The 23,350-nt window shown below is 41.2% G+C and overlaps 1 protein-coding gene and 1 pseudogene across 2 annotated transcripts; one reads left to right on the top strand and one right to left on the bottom strand.

The window, feature by feature from the left end:
* The first annotated feature begins 6,574 nt into the window (after positions 1 to 6,574).
* Positions 6,575 to 9,924, top strand: LOC131242739 (phytolongin Phyl1.1-like). 2 transcript variants are annotated; one of them, XM_058241574.1, is made up of 2 exons: positions 6,575 to 6,696; positions 8,297 to 9,924. In XM_058241574.1, exon 2 carries the CDS (start codon positions 8,611 to 8,613, stop codon positions 9,436 to 9,438), a length of 828 nt encoding a protein of 275 aa, XP_058097557.1. In that variant the 5' UTR covers positions 6,575 to 6,696; positions 8,297 to 8,610; the 3' UTR covers positions 9,439 to 9,924. The 2 variants fall into 2 exon arrangements, with proteins under 2 accessions (XP_058097557.1, XP_058097558.1); XM_058241575.1 differs by having other exon boundaries at positions 6,620 to 6,696; positions 8,300 to 9,924.
* Positions 9,925 to 14,702: 4,778 nt separating this feature from the next.
* On the bottom strand, positions 14,703 to 23,245 carry LOC131244078 (putative pentatricopeptide repeat-containing protein At5g08490; annotated as a pseudogene).
* Positions 23,246 to 23,350: the final 105 nt, after the last annotated feature.

Here is a 23,350-nt window from a genome sequence, read left to right as displayed (position 1 = left end):
GAGCCGTTCATAGGATGATTGTTAGGTGGGCCCCACATAAGGTAGTGTAAAATGTGATTTTTGAAATGGTAGCCACCGACAAACAGTCAATATAAAAATGTTTCGCTCACATGATGAGTGGATACACTGAATTTTTAAGATATCCCTCATGCTGATCATTTGATGAATGACTCGGATCCCACAAATACGATTACGTACGTGTAGAGAATTCGCCTAGTTCGTGGACGTGCGATGCATGTACATACATCTCGGACCCTTATTAAATCGTGGAGCTTGTGACCGTTAATCACACCAATTTGATGATCTTACCCATTCCTAGCCAGGTGGGCCTTACAGTTTATGCATTACATATTTTACAAGAGAGTATTTTGCATGCACACCAAATCATCACACCATCTGTGGATGAAACCATTTTAAAGATACTTGTGCCGATTTATTAAGGACTCGGCTTCGGTAATGACCCCTCGTGTTGTTGGTGTGGAAATGCCCCATGGACCCCACCATGACGTATGTGTCTTATTATTTCTTTCCATCCATTTTTCCCAGCTTATTTTAGGGCATGGCCCCAAAAATAAAGTAGATCCAAATCTCAAACGTACCACACCACAAGAAACAATGGTGATTGAATGCCCACCCCTAAAAACTTCCTAAGCCTACTGTAATGCTTATTTGCAACGGAACCTGTTAATTAGATGACGCATACCTGGATGCAGGGAAAACACAAATATCAGCTGGATCCAAAACTTTTGGGCTCGGAGTTTTTAATGGCGCTCAATCACTACTGTTTCTACGATTTGGTTCACCTATACCCTAAAATGATTTAGCAGACAAATTTCACTTTTACGTACGCTGATGACCTAAAATGATTTAGACAAATGAATGAATGGGATTGATAAAACACATAACCCAAAGAGCCTTTTTCCAGCACCAACCTAGTCCTGTAGAGGGTTCCCGACTGAATCCAAATCCGATTATGAAGGGATTGTTTGGATGCAAGCAAATATATGTGATTTGCTAAACATATCTTACACGCTAAATGAAAAAATAAATAAAATAGAATTGAATATATTTGTTAACGTAATAAGACGATTACTCTTAGATAGTTTATTCATGGTCAAAGGGCTGTATAAGTCATATGAACAAAAAACCTTGAAATGGTACATATAGGAATATAATATTCCAGTCATATGCAACGCATACAACAAATTTTCTAAGTTTGATATCATCAATGTTTAGAGACCAACAACGTACGGTCACGTGTTGGTTAATGTACATGTATATCATAATCTTTACATTTATTATTAACTATTAAGCTCCTGATCATATGTTTATCACTTTCTATAAGTAATTATTTATTATATAATCTATATAGCATATATAAGATAGTACGTGTGATACTAACTAATTTGCATGCTTCCAAAGATCGTTAGGCTTTTTTGGTTTTCTTACCAAAACTGTAAATGGCTATAAATGAGTAATGATTATTTACTCTTGTAATTGTATTGGTAAAGTTAGTTACATTAATTTGACTGTAATAATGATTTTACTACATTGTTTCACCCACAAATTATTGTAAAAATGATGATTCTATCATATGAAAAGTAATAATTACAGTTCACTTCGCTTACTTTCTTTACAAGTGTATTTAACTCTTACAAATTATAAATTAAGTTTAAATAAAAACCTTAAAATGATAATAATAACTCATTTATTTTATATTTTTTAGAAAATTGGAAAACCAAATAAGCCCTCAAGCAACCCTGCAACGTTCCTCCTCAAGTCCATCTCACAAGTGTGTAATGTTGACTAGTCTACTGTACACGGACACCTTTTAAAGAGAACTTTACTCATCAATAGCAACAACATCATTTAAGCTTTATCTCAATTGATTAGGATTGACTTCATGAACTATTTTCCAACATCCTACTCTATCAAGAGCAATAACTTTAGTTACACCATGAGTCATCAAGTCTTTCCGGAGAAGTCCACTAAATCATGAAAAATAGTTTATCCATCCCAAATTATTATAATAATTGGCGGTTCATTTAAATATTAAATGAAATTTGAAAGAAGGGAGAAAAATAGAAAAGTGAGAGAAAGGTCCATGTCCAAACATAATACTGAGAAGTACCTCATATGGGGGCTAATAATGCCTCCATCTTGCTAATGGCCAAAAGCTTTTAATTGAAACATTAAATAGTTGATCTAGACCATCCATCCACCAATACCAACCCATGGTGTAAAAATCAACACAACTAGACAATCCTAACACTTTGGTTAAATGGTTGCCATCCTTTACCCTTTTTAAGAAATGTGTTCTTTAGGATTCATGAACAATCTCTAGCAAATTAATCTTATCAAAATGATGTTTTGAGATGATGAGCTGACTCATTTTGCTTCTCCGCTCATTTTCGATTGGTCACAAACATCTAAGATGAACAAAAAACCATTGGTTGGGTCAACCCACAAAAGTTGTCAGTACAATAGAAATAGTTATGATTGTATAACCACAGCCTTAAAGAGTCTGTGAACGGAGATAAGAAAAAAAAAAGGAAGATGTTGATGCTAGAATCTGGCAATCAAATATAATTAGTCATGGACGTATGCCCACCAATGGACTTACAAAAGATTAGAAAAATGTAAACAACAAGGGTATCGATAACTGTTGTGGACCCTCCAATGCCTAAGTTAGGCAAGTAAACTTAGATTAGAGACTCGAGTTTGAATTTTTTAGCTTACCTGATCTCATTTAAGGTACCTATACTTATAGGGTCCTTGAGTGGTTCCAAAACCCACATATCTTCGTGGGATCAACTTGAATTGTGATCTTCGATCGGGATCAACTTGAATTCTTCTTTTCTGGATCTGGGACAAGATTCCTTCAGGGTTTCCCGTTGTACCTCTGGCAGTGGTAGACCTAGTCAACTTGGGGTATTGGGGAGCTTGGGGGTCCAAGCTCTTTGCCTTACGGGGTCCGTTGACTATGTTTGTGTTTGTAGATATTCCTGATGAGATGACTCTTTTCATACCGCTGCACATCTTTGGATAGCTCAGCTTAGTAGCTTACCTTTTCGTCAGGGAGTTGCTTGTTTTGTCTCCCAGCTCTGTATTCTAACAGCTCTGCCAAAAACATGTCCTGATTTTTTTGTCACCTCAGCTTCAAGGCACTTTCCTTGTGATTGGTTGTTCTTCCTGTTTGACAGACTGGTTCAATTTTACACACAATAAAATTAGACATATATACCTATTTGGAAATCAGCCCTTAAAAAAGGGAAGTGTTTGCATTATTTTTCCCTTCATCTGTAAGATATTACAACATAGTTTTAAAAAGTTAAATAAAGTATAAATAAGTTTACCTCTAATATGACATTTTAAATAATAATTTTTAAAGGAAAAAGTCCAGCTTCGTGGAATTACAATCCAAACACTTTTAAATGAAAAGAAAATTCATTATTCAGTGCTTTAAAAAAAAAAAAAAAAAAACAAAACAAAACAAAAAACAAAACAAACAGCCAAAAGAATTTGCTTCTCCTAATATTAATTATATCATTTTATCTCACGTCTTGCTTTCCCTTACATTCTCCTGTTTTTACCAACAATCCAAACAGGCCCTAAAATTATGTAATTTAGGCTTCTTAATCGAGTTGTTGTGATGTTTGGGGTTACATCCAATCCATGTTAGACCCTCTCCCCCCCAACTATTGAGCATGATCAGAGGTGGGCCTAATTAGGCCACTTAGAATCCTCATCAAGGGGAACCATCAGTCCAAAAATCAGACTGATCAAAACTCAAATCTTGGGGTGATGTTAGACTGTTCTGTGTGGGTGTGGGTGTGGCCCAACTGAGTTTTAGATTTGGCTATTCTTGTGTTGCAAAGCGTTTACCTACGTTTTGGATTTGGCTACTTTTTTTAGTTGTACGGTGATCATGATAGGCGCACCTAAGGGGAGAGAGTGGACGCCGCGCATAGCACGGTGGGCCCCACATAGATACGGTGTTGTGCAGGCTGCATACAACATGCCTGTTTTACGCAGCACGTTTAAAAATCAGGTTCTTTGGGGCCCACCATCACTGTGCATGTGAAATCCACTGTGTCCTTCGGATGCTTTCACGGTTTTAGGTCCTCAGGCCAAAAATCATGGACGCGGATTAGATACGGACAGGTCCCTACTGAAGTGATGTCACTAAGTTTTGTGGACGTCACCATGATGCATGTGTTGTGTCCATTCTGTCCAACCATTTTGAGAAATCATTTTATGGCAGGAGAAAAAGTATGAGATAGATGTAAAATTCAAGTGGACCCACCACAAAAAACTGTGGGAGCAGTCACACCGACCATTGAAACATTTATAGGGCCCACCATGATGTATTTTTGAGATCCAACCTATTCATAAGTTAATATAGAGATAGATGAAGTGAAAACAAAAATATCGGCTTGATTGGAAACTTTTGTGGCCCCTGAGAAGTTTTGAACAGTGGATGTCATTGTCTCCACTATTTTCTATGGTGGGGTTCACTTGAACTTTATATCTATCTCATTCTTTTTCTCATGCATAAGACGATCTCTCCAAATGGATGGATGGTATGGATACAACACATGCATCATGGTGGGGTTCACAGAGCTTGGTGACGTCACTTCGGTAGCGATATGGCTACTGACCTTGTCAGTATCTAATCCACGTCCAAAAATCATCTAGATCTACAACTGAGAGGGGACTACACTTAGAGCTAGGCATCGGACCAAGTTGGATCGGATTGGGTCCAATTTGATCTGATCCGAAATCTCAATGGGCTGACCCGAACTTGATTCGATCCGGGACCGAGTCCGGGTCACCTGACTCAAACTGATCCGAAATGTACATGGCCTGATCCGATTTGAGTCCGACTCATTCAGGAAAACTGAGTTGGATCGGATTAGGCACGGTTCGGATCGGTCCAAATTTAAATTTGAGTAGACTCTTCCTAACTAGCAGAACAAGATCCAAATGAACAGAAGCCCTAGCCAACATATACTTGAAAATCAATGCCTGCAGCTATAATTCCTGCCACCGAGCTAAGTTGAAAAACCCACCTCCCATCCCTTCAAATTTTCATAAACAAACACATCCCATCAAAGGAAATAAATCAAACACCTTAAAAGCTGTGGGTTAAAAAAGCAAAGATATTTACTCTTGTCATGGTTGGATCTAGAAATGGAAACGGACTACTGCTGTTCTTATTGTTGTTTGGCTATTGTATAGATAATGAAAGACCACCACCACCAACAACAACAGTAGTAGCAGGCTCAAATGGCTAGTTTTGTCTATGGAAGAGGAGCTTCAGAATCTTTGCAAAAGGTGAGCCGCCGTGTTCAGGTAAAGATGAGACGATTTGGGGATTTAGGGTTCAGCGCGGCGAGCACTTGGGTGCAGGTAGGGTAGGGTAAAAACATAAATGGCCAAGTGTGTGTGTGTGTGTGTTAGAGTAAAATAGTAAATACGTACTTATCAATAGATCTGGTCCGAATCGGGTCGGATCAGGTCCAATCCGAACTCGATCCAAAAATTTGTCGGATTTGAATGGTCCTACCCGATCCACACCAATCCAGGCCATCGGTTCAGTTCAGAGCGGGTCGGATCCATCAGATCAGGTCAGAAATGCCCAGCTCTAACTACACCACTAGGAACGATGGAACCGAACACAAGCCGTGGGTTTGCTTGCAAGCAACCATGTTGTTTATATTTCATCAAACCCGTTGATCAGGTGTGAATCACGAGGATGGAGGAAAGGCTTAAAATAACCCTGATCTAAAACTTAGGTGGGCCACATCTTGTGAACTCAGATATATTGGGGGCAATTTTACATTCTTCCTATTAATATGGCCCATCTAAGTCTTCCATCGGGCTGATATTTTATATGTACGGTGAAAATAAGGGTTATTAGCTGATAAACGGAGTTGATTTCACATAGACAATATGCTGGCCCTAAACAGCTTGGGTGTTTAGGCGCTGCGTAAAGCGAGCGTTGCACAGGATTCCGGTCCAGGGGCGCCAGTACAACTGTAGGATTACGGAGTTACGGTGGTCCGGGGCAGATGTGGGCCCCACGTGAGTTATGTATCACATCCAACTCGTCCATCGGATGGTTTTTCCCAAGTTGCTGAAAGTCGGCTCGATTCAAAACTATAGCGGGCCACAGAAAACGGAACGATTTGGGAGGGAACGATCACCCTTATTCTCTCTGGGGCCCACCTGAGCCTCAGAACAGCCTGATTCTTTTCCTGGATGAAGTCTCTGGACGGGCTGAATTTCAATACACAACAAGGCAAACGCCCCCTTCTTCTGTGGTCCACCTGAGATTCTGTTTGAGTCATATTTTTATTCGTGGTGGTAACATGATTCTATGAATCTGATGAACGGGTATGATGTGGTGAAAAAATCTCATGGGCCCCACTTCTTCCCGATGGCACCATAGATTACTGTGGTACCGGTGCCACCGGATCGCACTCCGCGTGTAGAACGGGTGGAGGAATCGGAATAGGCGCTTTTTTGTAATTTCATATTTCTTCTTTTTATTTAATAAATATAAAAATGCGTTTTTGAATTTATCTTTCCCACGGAAATTTCATTGCGACCAGGTATTGACCAATGCAAGTTGAAGAAACCTCCTTCTCGTTTCTCCTCCTCTGAGAGAGAGAGAGAGATGAAGAATCTTAGGTGAGCGATCAAGATCTTTCTTTTTTCCAAATGCTTTTCGATGCTTCTCTTTCTATTTTTAATTCTTTCTTTGTTTCTGAATGGATTTTTGAAATTTGATTTTAGGGTTTTGTTGGGTTTATGTCAGATCGTTCTTTTAAAACCCTAACCCTAATTTGGAATGTCATTTATTTCAGATCTAGGGCTTTCTTTGTTGACTTTTCATCAGATTTCGATGGCAGATTTGGAAGCACTAGCAGTTGAACTTTGATGTGTTCTTCTTTTCAAAGTCGGAATTCCTGTAACAGGAATTTTCATGGGTACTTTTGGGTAGATCTGAAAACTCTGTCAGTTGTATTTTGTTGGGGTTTTATTAGATTTTGAATCTCTAAACGGAGAATTTCGATGGGCTTCTTGGGCAGATTTGGAAACCGTAGCAGTTGATCTTTGTTAATTTTTTTTTTCAGGTTTCGACTCCCTAATATGGGAATCTTTATTTATTGATTTATTTATTGGTTTCTCTTTTCCCTGACGTGGAATTTTGTTGGTTTTTTTTTTTTTTTTTTTTTTTCACATTTTAAATTGCTGATCGAGCAATTTTTAGGGCTTTTATTGGGTTTTCTCATGTTAGAAACCGTATCAAAACAATATTTTCATTTAGATGTTTGAACCCTAGCAGTGGGAATTTGTTGGATTTCTTCAGATTCTGAAACCCAAGCAGTTGAAGCTGTCTGGAATCGCAAACACTAGCAGTTGAATTTTGACGTGATTTTGAAACCCTGGCAGCTTAAATTTTGGTGGGGTTTCTTTAGATTTTTGAACCCCAACAGTTGAGTATTGCTGGGTATAGAACCCCCAAGCAGATGAACTGTTGATTTCTCTTGATTTGGAAACCCTGAGAACTAAATTTTTGTTTGGGTCTGTTTAGGTTGCATTTGATTTTCTTTTTGTTTGTGCCAGGGGGAGTCCCACCCGATTATTATTATTATTATTTTGAGTTTTTTGGCAGATTTGAAAACATTGGCTCCGGGTGTGTTTGGTTGCACCAAATTAGAGTGATTAATCATGAAATATCATGATATTTGTTGCAACCAAATGCACCCTGTAGAATTCATTTGGATTTTGCCAGTTTTTTTAAACAAGATTGATTGCTATTATTATCATAGAAGTTATCAATTATTCAATATCTGTACATGTGGTAAACATGTACAAGATCTGGACCCTGCATCTATGTCGCCTTATTGTGGATGATCCTGGTAGGGTAATCTTAACCTCCAGTTTCAGAACTCTGGATGTGTAAAAATGGTCAGCTAGGAAAATTCCCACTCAACGATTGGTTTTCAATAGGCAAAAGTCCTCTGGTTGATGGTTAGGATCATTCAGATGGTGTGGGATGAGTAGTTATGATTTCATCAATGCATGCCATGTGGATGGAGTTAGTACTTGATTACCAACTTTGGTGTTTACATTTAGCAGTCGCTGCTTCCTCCTTTCAAAACACTAGCACCTAGGAAGCAAATGGGTTGTGTATTTGGATCGATTTTCTGATCTCTCTCTCTCTCTCTCTCTCTCTTCTTTTTTTTTTTTCTTTTTTTTTTTTGTTTTTGAATATTTATTGCAGAAGTAGCCTATGAATTTCGCTTCATCAGAGCTGATTTTGAAACCCTAAAGGTAGTATCATATGACGCCTTTACAAGGATCTGAGACTCTGTTTAGCAGAAAAGGTCACAATTCAGCAAATCTTGAAGACCTGGAATCAGAAACGGAGGATGGATTTGGATGATACTGAAACCTCAGAACCAGAGATTGGCAATATGTTTCCATTGATTTGAGAACCCTTCAATCGGGAATGACTTGTGAGTTTGTTTGATTTTTAAGCCCCAGGCATAGAAACAACAGGCAGTTCTTGACAATTTTGAGATTTGATAAGACTTTATGCAGATGGGTTCCATTCAAAATATAGTTTATTATTGCTGTGTTGCCAAGGGAAACAGGGTTCTTTACGCTTACAGTGGAGGAGATCAAGAAATCGAGGCACTGGTTGCAGTTTGCTTAGAGAGAACCCCACCTTTTCACATCTGGTATTTCGAAACGGTCGGGCAAAGGACTTATGGGTTTCTAATGGAAGATGGATATGTTTATTTCACAATTGCAGATGAAGTTCTTGGAAATTCAGGGGTCCTCCGGTTTCTAGAACATGTCAGGGATGGGTTTAAGAAGGTGGTGAAGAACGGTTCGAGGAGTAATTTAGCTGGTTCGAACCCCATCTGCTTAGAAGAACAACTGGTGCCCATCATCCGACGTTTGATATCCTCATTGGAGAATGTATCCCGATCAGAACCTGCAGATTGGATGGCTGAGAGGCCTGCACATCAGCTTAGCCCCTCCCAGTTCAACAACCAGATGGGCAACTCAGAAGCAGCAGCATCTACAAAAGCACCACTGCTAGGGAAGCCTAGTAAGCATGAAAAGAAGAAGATGAAAGATAGGTTAGCTGAAACTAGAGACGTCATTTCAGAGGATCATAGGAAATCTACAGATAGGGGAATCAAGATTGATGTAGCTCCTGAATCAAACCAAGGTAGCGTATCTTCAATTTCGTTGCAAAAGAGTTCGAGCTCAACGAGGATTAGAGGGCAACAGCAAGCTCGTAGGATGTGGTGGCGTCACGTTCGGATGGTTCTCGCAATTGATGCAGTTGTCTGCTTGGTTTTGTTTGGGATTTGGTTAGGGATTTGTCATGGCTTTCACTGCATTCATTGAGATAGCTCTCTTGATCTTGAATTGGATTGGGATTATGCTTGCGTGGTATTGATGAGCATTTCTGCAGAATCGATAGGTGACATAAATGCTTTTTGCAGAAAACAAAAACGGTTTTATTGAGAAATTTGCAGGAACATTTTGCTGTATATATATTACACACCTTTGTAGAGTATGGTCCCAACGTCTGGGCATGTGAAAAAAGCATACAAATGAAATCCAGCAGTTTTGTGTGTGATAGTAAAATTCCGTCCTTTCAGGCCTGCTGCAGGACATTCTGACTTGCTGAAAGATGAACAGGGTATCCCAATTCACGCCTCGCATACAAAGGTACGAATGCTGCATTGCTGCAATAGCTCCTGCAATTCTTAGTTATTCCTTGTACATGTTTTCCACAGCTTTTATAGGAAAGCAATGTTGTTATCTTACATGAAAAATGTATAAGACTTCTGCTATTTCTGCATCTATGTTCTAGACTTTTTTCCTCCTTACTTTTCATTCTTTGATAGGTAGGTTCTCTGTTGCTGTGATTCTGCTTTATGATGATACCCTCCACATATCTAATCCATAAATAATACAGGAGTTCTTCTATATGCATGTGAGCTCAGACTCATGCATGTACATATTTACGTACATTCATACACATCACGCTTGTAGTGTGACCTGCATGCATTAGACACATGTATGCGTGCATGGAAGAATGTAATTTTTTTCTGTGTATGAGCAATGATAAGGCATGTATGGATGGTAGACCATGATCTTGTGTATGGTCTACTGGCCACTTTCATTGAGCCTTGAGAAGATTTAAGACTTGATTGTCATCTAAGATGGATCTTGCAGCTTTGTAACATCTTGGATCTCAAGGAGAAATGGACAGTAGTTGATAGGTAGATTGCAATTTGCAATGAATAATTGTTTATAGACCGCAGCAACTAATTATTACATGTAACTTTGTGTAACCATCCAGTTGTGAGCTTTTCACATTGAATGCACCTGTTGCTCTTCTTTTCAGCCAAATTGTCCCCTTTCCAGGCTAACTTTTGGGTGGCTACCACTGTCCAAGCCCATTATATTTCAGTGTATGTCCCATCCACATGGTGATCAACACTCTCAACCCACATAAGTGTCACATGTAGAAAAGAGATATTTTGGCACCACAGGGTAGTAACACTCCTCTCAGATAACTTGGAGTGAGTTCTCATATGAGTGATAATGGGAGATTTGAATTGCGACATCACACATGCAACTAAGAATTCAGGAGTGGAGCTTCAGCCAAATACGGGCAATTCATGCATGAAGCTATCTGCCTATTCGTGCAATTTATGTATGAAGCTATCTATATATTATTCATACATGGATTCAACAGTCCTATCATTCTACACGTTTGGATACACAATTGAATCGAATTGCAATTATTAGGTCAATAAAGCAGAAATAAACAAATTGCAATTGCCTCAATAATTGACATGAGGACCAGTCTCCAAGTAGCAGTTATGTTACATTAGAATTCGATTTTAAAGGAATTAAACTTCAATTTGATGGCTAGTTCCTTATTGTGAATACCAAGTGCAGTCAGGCCCTTCACATATGTGCCATGCAAGAGATTATGTATCGCACATGTGGACCCATGATTCACGAACATGGTAGGTTGAATTTGATTTGTATTCTGCTTTTGTTTCAAGTGTTTTTAGTTTAGATAATGGAATGAGGGAGTGGGAGTGAGGAGGGTGATCTCTAGTATTTACTAGATGGTTGTATGTGACCGAGTGGAAACGAGGGTGATCTCTAGTATCTACTAGATTGTTGTATGTGTTCTCCCACTACCATTGTTGCCAATTATCTTCAGAGGGAGCGAGGGAATGGGTAATCTCTAGTCTTTACTAGATGGTTGTATGTGTTCTTCCACAAACATTATTGCTAAGTAAACTTGGAGGGAGGGAGGGAATGGGTGACCTCTAGTATTTACTAGATGGGTGTGTGCCTCTCCCACAACCATTGCTGAATTATCTTCAGGAGGGAGGGAATGGGTGTTCTCTAGTATATACTAGATGGTTTTATGTATTCTCCCACTGCCATTGTTACTGAATCTATAGAGGGAGGGAGGGAATGGGTGATCTCTATTTACTAGATGGTTGTATGTGTTCTCCAACAACCATTGGTGCTAATTGTCTTCAGAGGGAGGGAATGGGGTGACCTATTTACTAGATGGTTGTATGTGTTCTCCCACAACCATTGTTGCTAATTATCTTTAGGAGGGAGGGAATAGGTGCTCTCCAGTATTTACTAGATGGTTGTATATGTTCTCCCATAATCATCATCATCCAAGTGCTTATCCCAACTAATTTGGGGTCAGCTACATGAATCCATTCAAGCATTCCACCCTATCGAGGAACATAATGTTCTCCCACAACCATTGTTGCTATTTATCTTTACTCAAAGCTAGGTTTTCCTAGTCATTTTGATTATTGCCTTGGGATTCAAGGTTAAAGAATTGGAGATAAATGAATCTAGATTGTCCTTCCAGTTGTAAAGTAATTAAGAATTTGGTTTTTTCCTCACTATTGAACTTGCAATTGCGATTCAAGTTGCATCAAATCACAGCCTTCGATAGTGTAATCATCGAACCCTTTTTTCCCCCATTTTTTTTGAGGATTTAACCGAATTTGTATTAAAGAGAAAAAAAAAAGTTACAAAAAGCCAATGAACAACCTTGAAAAAGCAGCAAAACATACTGAGAGGGGATCCCCAAAAAAAAACAAAAAAAACTGACCTGGTTAAACGAGATGTTTGGTTGACCAGGACTATGCAATAATCCACAAAGCTGGCTCAATCCAGACGAGTATCGGAAGCCAATGTCCCGGCATATCCAGTTAGTTGAGTGTAGTTTATATATTTGCTGTATTTCCCTCGTTACCCACATAGGGGCATACTTGTAGTTTGGCATTTATAAATATTGCATGGGTGCTTTCCAATCTTGGGAGCTTTTGGTACACGGGCCATCCACAGATCCATCATAACACTGTTTGTTCCTTGAATCGTGGGCCCCCGTTGTACAAACCATACAACCTTTCCCCGGGGCACACTACGGGGGTCAGTATTGGCATGTAGCCTCCTCCTTTCCTGAAAACCGACTTATGCAAAAGGTGGGCCTCACCGTGAAGGTCGCGTGTCCAGCAAATCAGGTCAGTCCGCTCATTTGGTGGGCCACACCTACACGTTGAGCCAGACTGCTGTTTGTCATCCATCGATTACAGTGGTCAGGCTAACCCATCTGATAAGTGGACGAGCTTCAGTTTTGCTTCTCCAGGTGAACTTCATGGCGGGGTCCACCCTTTGTTTGACTGAAACGAAACAGAGACGTGCATGTTCGTGGGTATCATTGGAGGGCAAGTGTGGAAAAACATGCCTTTGTAGAGAAGCATGGATTGGGCACTGCCAATGATGCATTTATTGTTCTGAAAGTTGAACTTGATTTATAAACATTTGAAGAGGGCTCAGAGAATTGTATCGGCATCAAGGTTCATCTCTCCATTCTCTAGCCTTTCCTAGCTGGCCTCCTATGCTACCTTTGCAACATTTAAAAAATGGTGTTTACTCTTCAACCGCCCAGTCCAGACTGCAAATCGCTGATCCAATGTGGATGAAGTATCAGAGAGAAGTTGCAGTGAGGAGATAACTATCAATGAGTCACTATTATAGGTTTAACATTCATTTTATAGAAATTAATTGGATGGCTGGGATTTGCTTGATCAGTGTGAATTTAGAGATATCCTACATCCATGATGAGACCCACGATTTGGATGGTCTGGAGAGCTGTATGTAAATCCAAGATGATTCCTGCAAAGCTGAGATGCTGATAAAGTTGGACAATGACACCGAAGGATGTAACATCATGCAGGAAAAGATGATTCCTGATATGGAAATACGTCCACGCTGTACATGGTAGTGTATGATTCAATTAAAAAACGCATGGCATAAAACAGTAACTTAAAATTAAGAAAATAGATCAATCACAGCTTTTTCCTGATGTTTGACTCAATCTCTTTTAAACCGTGGGAAATTTTCAAAAAAAATACCAACTGTTTTTCATCATAGTCAGAAGAACCCTTTGGAACTTCTCCAAGCATCTCAATATAAGATATTGTCTGATATTAAGAGTTGTGGTATGGCAAGATGCGACACACATGGAGTGAGGAGGTAGTAGAGAGAAAAAGAAGAGGCATTATGAGCATAGAGGGGTAGAGAGAGAGAGAGAGAGAGAGAGGGAGGGAGCGATGAGTGCAATGACACATGCAGAGAGAGAGAGAGAGAGGTTAGCGACCCATCTATACTATTTCCTTTGTTGTGGCCTACAAGATTTCAACAGATGTTCACAATGGATGTCACATGGTTATCAAGGTAGTTCCCATAAAGCCTTTGTCATACGGCCTCCCCGATTAAATGCTTCATGGGGTCTACAAGTAGAGAAGAGGAGGTCAGTAAGGGCTACACAGATTAAAAGAAGTGAAAGAAAATGGATTCATAGGGCCGTGTGCGATAAAATATAAACTCTCTTTCCAAGCAGTTACATTTTTAATGACTGTTTAACCTTCTAATAACTAACGTTTCTAAAATAAAAAAATGTCTAAAACTACCAAATGCTTTATATAATATAGATAAAAGATATGCACGGACGATATACTATTAAGAGAATTAATATGATCCTCCCCCATCTGATACTCAGCGTGAGTTTGGCCCCATGGTTTGGTGACCTGGGCTGTCGATATGACAGCCCCATCACGGCCATGCCCAAAAACTCTCCCACACAGCCATCTAATATTTTTCATTTCTCCATTGAATATGGGTTATTGCTATATATTTATTTATATATATATATATATATATATATATATATATATATATATATATATATATATATATATATATATATATATATATATATATATATTTATTTATTTATTTCAGGTCCCCTAGATGGAGTGGAATGGCATTATTGGATTCATGAAGCCGACCCCAATTAATTGGTACAAGGCTTGGGTGATGATGGTGGTGTATATTCGGGCCATTAATCAAAGGTTTTTGGATTTCACATAGAAAACTAATTAGATTGTTCTCTTAAGGAGATATTTGGGACATGCTCCATCCAAGGTGGCCATTGTATAAACAGTCTAGACCATGGGGCCCACGTGTACAAACTGAGGACCCAACCTATCATCAGGTCATGGATCATATACTTCAGTTCTAAGAAAGAAGAGTGAAACATTTCAAATTGAACAAAATGTACCTTTCGGTTGCTCAAGAGAATGTAAGAACTATTTCTAAGTCAAATTTAGAGCGAGAAACTTAAATATTTTCCCATTCGATCTACATTTCCTCCGTGAGTTGAATGCATGACAGTAAACAGACTTTGCTAAATGATGAGTGCTTTGCTGAACATTGCCTTAAATCTTTATCCACTGCCTGGAACATATTTAATGGAGGAAGCACCTATGTATGTTTCTCTATCCCAATGCAGCAGAAAACAGCCTTGCAACTTCATGTTTCTCTTCGATCTCTGTGACTGTAGTATGCCCATTGCCAAGACCAAATGAATTAAAATCTCAGATACCCTCAACTGGCAACTGATTATCTTTGCAACGACTACATAGAAGCCGTCGGTAATCTCTTCTTAAATCTGCATAGAGTGATCTTACAATGCACTTGCATGGCTTTTTTTCAAGATCAATTCATTTACACCAGCGGCTCTTTAATTTGCTGATCCAAAGTTCTCAGGGTGCTGTAGATAGCAGGTCTTAGTGGATGAGATAAATCCGCAGCTACAAATATATGTCGCCTCATGTCCACCTCAATCCAATTGCAGCCAGCTGGCTTTTTCAATTCTTTCGTCTTCATCAATCTCCTCACTTCCTCAACGCCATCCCATCTACTGTCTGCTGCATATATATTTGACATCACCACATAGTTCCCAATGTTCCCAACCTCAACTTTGAGCAAGCGGTTCGCTGCTAGCCGCCCAAGGCCCACCTCATGGTGGGTCTTAACAAGCTCCGAGCAATGTCCCCCAAACGTTTGCATTGGCTTCAACTGGCATGTTGGTTATAAAAGCATATGCATCCTTCAGCCGCCTTGTTCGGGCAAGAAGGTCGACCATACAGGAGTAGTGCTCCATGGTGGGTTTAATGTCATGAATATCATCCATGGAATTAAAATGCCTCCACCCTTCATCAATAAGGCCAGCATGACTGCAGGCTGCTAAAACAACAGTCATGATGACGTGATCTGGCTTTATATCAGATTCCAGCATTTGAGAGAAGACCCTGAGTGCCTCCTCGCCCATACCATGCATTGCATACCCACCGATCATGGCCGTGAACATGACTAGATCCTTTTGGGGACTCATTTGGAAGAGCTTGTAAGCATTGTTTATACTTCCACATTTTGAGTATGCATCAACCAGTGCTCCTTCCAAGCAAACTTCGTCCAAGCAGGCTCTGATTGCATAATAATGACACGGCCTCAGCAGGTGCGCCAAAACCAAACGGGTACAGTCCAGAAGAATGCTCATCAGACTCATCACATCAGGTCTCATCGCTTGAATCTGTAATTCACAGAACAGATTAAGAGCTTAATCACTGCAATCGCTTTGGGCATAAACCTAAACCATTAGATTCCATGTGGTGAGATCTCTATCTTGCATCCGGTTGAAGATCATTTCTGTATCCTCCTGACAACACCCATGACTCACATACCCTGCAATCATCACATTTCCCGTTACAACATTTTTTCCTGACAAGCTCTCGAATGTTTTGAATGCATAGTCAATGCTCCCACATTTCACATACGCATCAAGTATCGCATTTCCAACCGTCAATTCATTTATTAAACCTGCCCTAACGGAGTAACCATGAACTTCTTTAACCACCATCATGCTCAATAAAGCAAATAAACAAAGAATGCTTAAGATGGTGATAGAATCTGGTCTAATTCCTTTCCTTTGTGTCACACCCCAAACTCAAAAATCGGATTCACAGGAATCCCGATCGCCGAACCTGGTGCCGACAGCCTCTGTAGTACCCCATTTTCGACTCCCAGCGTCCATACGCCAGGTTCCGATCCTAAGATCCTACAAGGAGGATTTTCCAATGCACTTTTGTCTCATAAGAAGCATAACCACAAGTATACCTAAATCATAAAAGCAACATCATCATCACATAACCACTAATATAATCATTTGAATACAATACTGAAAGGGAAACACACATATCGAAATCAAAGCTCCAAAGGACAGCTGCACACTCCAAGCTCAACGCTACTGCAACCTAACACCACCTGCACGCATCTATTGTGCATAAGCTTATAGAAAGCTTAGAGGGTGGTGAAAGTGTGTGTAAGGTAAGTGCCAAGTATATAATAAAGCACATAAATTATACATCATCGGGATAAGCAAAAAACTAACAAGATCATGAATCATACGATATTAGAGTAAGCGGGAATATACTGGCAAGTCCATGAATCATTCAATAACAGAATACGCAATACGGATCGGCTATGCAAATGTTGAAGCCAAATATCAGATGCCGATGATGCAATACAATATGCAAATCCTGTTAAGTCCGTCTAGGCCATATAAGTGTAAAAACATAGTAACTCAAAATGTTAAGTACTGCGGATGTAATGTAATATGTGGTGCGAATGAAATGACCATTCTGGAATGTGAAGTCGGGATGATAGTACGTAGTATCGCAAGCTATGAGGTCCACCATAAGAACTTCTATCCAAACCAGTCTCATACCTAAATTTGGATAGGCAGACTCAATGTGGTAAACTCCTGAGCTCAGGTTAGTCGTACGCCCAACTGAAATCTTGATCACGCGAAGGTACATGTAACAAATAGTTATGCACCACCAACCCGAGTGGATAGTGAATGAATGAATGGATATGCAATTCTGCTCAGTAAGTCCACATATCAGTACGGTTGCTCTCTGGGAAGATCACCAGGGTCTATTACACTCCACACCGATTGCCGCCTCCATATCCGTACAGCCCAGCGAGTGGAAGAGACCTCACTATCGCCTAGCTAGCAGTCTGCCAATACCTACTCAGCTCGTCGATAGCGGACCTATTTACGAGCTGGTCATACTCAGCCTAACTTATAGCCCCCTCACTCGGGCGGATAAGGCTACACCCCCTCCCAACCGACCACGACACAGTGGGAGACGCGACCTACTGGTATTCGGCACTCGGACACTCATGTTTCACTCTGTCTAGACGTTGGGGCACCTCCTGGTCTCGAAGATTCTAGAATTTTCACCCAAGGACATCCTAAGTGCCCACAATGCTAGAACCAAGTATTTTTGGTGTCCCATTTAGCCATCCACGATGTACCTGTGGAGGCCACGGCCCTGATGTCGCTAGGGCGTACAATGATCAAGTCACATATATGTGAGATGCATGAGTCACACTATTCAGTCATGCAGCAATCCTGCGCGTACGTCGCGATAATGTGGGCACTCCGTCTCATAAGGAGTCCCGTAAATAGTCTGCCCAATGGCGTATGCTATGATCAAACATTTTCATATCAGGCATACATATGATGCGTATGGGCATGAATCATGGAGTTATACTAAGCATTTTATATGGTGATGAACTATCCTCACAATGAAGATGGGCCTTGATGGCCTACACACAACAAGTATGGGCCTATCAATGGGCCCTAGGGAGAGTTATAATATGGACATTTAACCAACATCATTCTTACAATGTAGACATTAAACTAACATTGCTCCCAAGGCATGGCCCACCATAAATGTCATTACATAACCCATGGTAGAATCACACAATGCAATAGACCTTATATACATCTTATTGGGCCTCGACCCATAGGCCTCAAATATATCAAATAGGCCTCATCATATGGTCCTCATATATGTCAAGGTGGGCCTCAATAATGGGCCTCATACACATCACGGTAGGCCTCAATAACAGGCCTCATACACATCAAGGTGGGCCTCAATAACAGGCCTCATACACATCAAGGTGGGCCTCAATAACGGACTTTGAATACATCACAATGGGCCTCAACCCACGGCCCTAATACATCACAATGAGCCTCAACCCATCGGCCTTATATATATATATATATATATATATATATATATATATATATATATATATATATATATATATATATATAAAATAGGCCACACCAATTGGGCCTTACATACATTGCAATGAGCCATAACCCAGGGGCCTTGCATACATCACAATGGGCCTCATATATATCATAATGGGCCTCTACCCATGAGCTCCAAATGCATCACAATGGGCTTTACCAAACGGGCCGAAAATATATCACAATGGGCCTCAACCCATGGGCCCTAATACATCACAATGGGCCTCATCACACGGGCCTCAGATACATAACAGGTGGGCCCTGTACCTGGGCCTCAAAACACGCAACAGGTGGGCCCCGCTCATGGGTCAAAGATACATCATGATGAGTCACATGTATATCAAAGTGGGCCTCTCGATTGGGCCACAAAATACATCAAAGTGGGCCCGATGGATGGGCCACAAAGTACATCAAGGTGGATCTTACAAATGAGCCACAAAAGACATCAAAGTGGGCCTCACAGATGTACCATAAAAATACATCAAGGTAAATAATCTGCCCACATGTTCAAATAGTGGATGGTGTCGATATACATCAATGTGGAGCCTGCTGCCAACAAAGGAGCAGCTAGAGGATTGCTGCACAGGCACCTGGCTACACTTAGGAAGGCAAAGGTGGGTACCACGTAGAGCCCACCACCATGAATATATTATATAGTATATAATATATTATTTAGTAGTAGGACTCACGGCACTTGCTGTCATCATATGGCAGTGGGTCCCACCATCAAACAGATGGATGGCATTTATAAAACACATCACGTGGGAGGTCCCACCATCCAGTGGTGTGGACGGTGGTGACAAAACACATGCACCATGCTGGTTAACACATACATCATTGTGGGTCCCACGTGGGGCCCACCATAACATTTGTTTGTCATCCAACTGTTGACAAGGTCACACGGACCTGAATGAAAAAGAAAAAAACAAATTTCATAATGGATCCAAAGCTTCTGGGACACCCAAAAAGATTTCAATGGCAGTCCTTCAAACCCACTGTTCCCTATGATGTGGGCCACTTGAGTTACGTATATGATTGATTTTTGGAGGGGCCACCGGCCAGAAAGGGGGCCACCAATTGCACGATGTTGATGTCCCACACACCTCACGTGGGGCCCACGGTTGGGACCCGTGGTCCCTGGCCTGCCGTTACATGTAGAAGGACGCTGTTGGCGTGTCCTCTGACGGTCAGCAGCTGTGGCTGCCTTATTTTATTTTATTTTTTTGAAAAATGGAGTTTCTGTAGTTTTTTATAAGTGGGGCCCGCATCAAGTGGATCCACTCCACCCATTGGATTCCATGGCTCAAGATAGACCAAACAAGCCCAATATCCAATATTTTTTTGGTGTATAGAAACATCAGGGGGTATTTCAACGGTCAAGACGCTGTTTGCTATACTATGGCCCACCAGAAAATCAGATCAGCTTCATTTTTTGGCTCAACGCCTAAAATGATTTGGGAAATGGGATGGATGGCGTGGATGGGATCGATACGTCAAGGTGGGGCCTGCATGAGCAGCCCACCCCAAAGCTTGAACCAAGCTAATATTTTTGTTCTCCTTTCACGTCCAACATCCCTGGACGCTGGACAGTTTGGGCAGACACATGTTTAACGTGGGCCCTGCTTAGGTGGGCCACCAAATGGTGGATGGTGTGGATACAACACATATATAAAGTGGCTCCACCTACAGACGGCTTGGATGAAATACATGCTTCATGGTGGGGTCCATCCGAGTGGGCCACATGGCCATATCATCACATACAATAGAAAAAAATGAAAGAGAGAGTGAAAGAGAGAGGGACACGTGTGATGGAGGGACCCCGGTACTATGGGCCCTCCTTTTTAAGCATTCAATCATACATCGAGTCCCAATACATGTGGGCCCACCAAATTAAAGATCAACGATGGAGATTCCTTCTCCACTAAAATGGAAGGTTTAGATAACCTCTATTTATGCAAGGAAGATAAACATCATGATGGGGTCCATGAAGAATGGCCCCATCATGGAGTGATCATGAGAATCAAGGTGGGTCATCGGCCACACCTAGGGTCCAAAGTGAGATCCATAACATCAATCGGTAGGCCTCACTTGGCCCATTATAAAAACATGACAATCTAGCCTATAAAGCACCCACCATTCGATCTTCTTAATCCGTTGACAAGCCGATCTCCTTGTGTCTCACTTTGATGGTGGAAGATGAGAAATGAATGGCTAGGATGAAGGTTTTTGGAGTGAGAAGTGGGCCACACAACTCACTCTTTTCTCTCTTGAAATGGCTTAAACGTGCACTCTCTTCCCTTGCTTGGAAAGTATGTTGAGAAATGAGAGAGAGAGAGAGAGGGTTGTAAGGAGAGAGAGTGAGAGATGGGTGATGGATGTGAGTGATGGGTGAGGTAATGGTGTACTTGACATGTATGAGTGTGTAAGAGAGAGGGTGAGAGAGAGTTGACTTGGTGGTTGCTTGACTTGGGGAGAAAGAAAGCATTGATTGATTGATTGATTTGAGTGATTGATTGATGGGACATTTTGTAGAGATTCTCTTAGGATTGCAAACGCGCGGTGTTTTCTTCGAAATAAATATCGGCCCACATCTTTTGGCCAGGATATCGAATCGATGCGCAAGACGTGGCGTTAGAACCGCAACGACGGTGCGGTCGGAATGATATAAGTCTCAGATTAAATCGACTCAGATCTACAGGTTACGACTTAGGGTCGCGCGTAAATATCAATTATACGTCGCAGGTTGCCGGAATTCGTCGGGGAGGATCGCGGGAGTTGACGGAACAGTACAAATTAGGATACAGGTCTTACAGCTCTCCCCACCTAATAAAAATTTCGTCCTTGAAATTTAAAACACGACATTTTGTAGATGGTCGACAACTTTCTCCCAACGTCTGCTCTCCGCACAAGCAGTAAGCATCGCATTCCATGATATCAAATCTCTCTTCTGCATCGACCCAAACGTCCCAAATGCATCTTCTAATTCACCACATTTCGCATGGAAACTTATCAAAGCATTTCCTACAGCTGTATCATCACATAGTCTTGGGTGCCTGAGAACATACTCGTGTATCTTTTTACCCTCCTTTACATCACGTAATTGGCTGCAGACAAGAAGTACACTGATGAGAGTGACTGAATCAGGTTTCAGGCCAGTCGAGAGCAATTCATGAAACAAATCTAATGCTTTAAAGACCCAACCATTCATGGCATATCCCACAATGACTGTATACCATGAAACTAGATCTTTCGAGCCAAAATTTCTAAAGACAAATTCGGCCTCTTCCATGTGTCCGATCCTCGAGTAAAACGTCATGAGAGCATTACATACTGAAACCTCTGAATCAAATCCAAACCGTAGAATGTAGCTATGGATCTCTTTTCCACAGCAGTCATCTCCCAAAAACGCACAAAGGGGTAGAATATTCACAATTGTGGCATAATTAGGCTTGAAATCTGCCAAGAGCATTTGATGGAGAAGCCCAAATGCTTCCGTAGACAACCCATTTTCGGCATACCCCGCAATCATGGCATTCCACGAGACAATGTCCCGACAGACTATCTGATTAAAGACACCATGGGCATCATCCCAAATGCTACCACATTTCGCATACATTGAAACCAGTGCATTTCCTACAAGAGTTTGTGATTCCAACACACCTTTAATTGCATAAGCATGGATACTCATGCCAAATTTCAAAGCTTTCAATCTCGCGCAGACTGGAAGTATAATTGCGATTGTAATGGCGTTGGGCTTAGGCTCCTCACATACGTGCATCGAATAGAACAGTCCCATAGCCTCCATGTGTAATTGCGACTGCCCGTATCCAGATATAAGTATGTTCCACATGACAGGATCCTGGTGGCCCATTTCATCAAACAGCCGGTGGGAATCATATAAAGCCTCGCATTTCGCATACATGTTCATGAGCACCTTATGGACGGGTACATCCAATTCATGCCCTTCCTTAACAACGCAGCCATGAAATGCTCTCCCCAATTCAATTGCCGAAAGAGCAGCGCATGATTTGAGGAGAGCAGGCAACGAGTAGTGGTCAGGCCTGATGCCCGCATGCTGCATTCGACAAAAGAGGGACAGAGCTTCGCCGTAGTTGGCATTGATACAGCAGCCTGTGATCTTAGCATTCCATGATTTGAGATGTGGCTGGAGCATTTTGTCGAACATGTTGTGTGCGTCATTGTTTTCACCGTTGTCGATGTTCGATGACAGAGAAGTTATGGGAGATTTTAGGATACGAAGATATGGGTTCGCTTGAAATGGTCTCCTGGTATTGAATTTGAATTGGTGGGCCAATTGGATATTTTGGATCATCAATTACAGCGATCGGACCTTCCAAATAGCGGACCCCATTTTGGAGAGCACAAAGCTCGAAAATTACAACTATCGGATGATCTTGATCGTTAGATATAGCCTAGTTTGAACTGCTGGCCAATTTATTTTCAGCCGTTCATCTGACAGACACCAGCGGGATGGTGGTGATGGTTCAATCAGTCTGTTTTTGGGAGAAGAATATCAGCTATCTCGCCAACGGGTATGATCCACACTGCTAATATCAGTTGTCTTGCCAACGGCTGTGATCCACAATGCTCTCGGCCAGCTTAAATACAAGCAGTCTAAAATGCCACGTGTAACGTGCTTATGGGAAACGGATTGGCTACTCCCCCTGCCACCAGCCCGGTGGCTGGTGGTCGTTGCTCTGTGGGCCTCTCCATGATGTATGT

The sequence above is a fragment of the Magnolia sinica genome, chromosome 4 (genome assembly GCF_029962835.1).
Source record: "Magnolia sinica isolate HGM2019 chromosome 4, MsV1, whole genome shotgun sequence".
Lineage (NCBI taxonomy): Eukaryota > Viridiplantae > Streptophyta > Magnoliopsida > Magnoliales > Magnoliaceae > Magnolia > Magnolia sinica.
Note: the sequence above shows the minus strand (reverse complement) of the source record. Positions and strands in the feature narration are given on the sequence as shown.

What these genes read in the sequence shown, in the direction of transcription:
- LOC131242739 (XM_058241574.1), top strand. Translation starts at nt 8,611, where the DNA reads ATGCAGATGGGTTCCATTCAAAATATAGTTTATTATTGCTGTGTTGCC.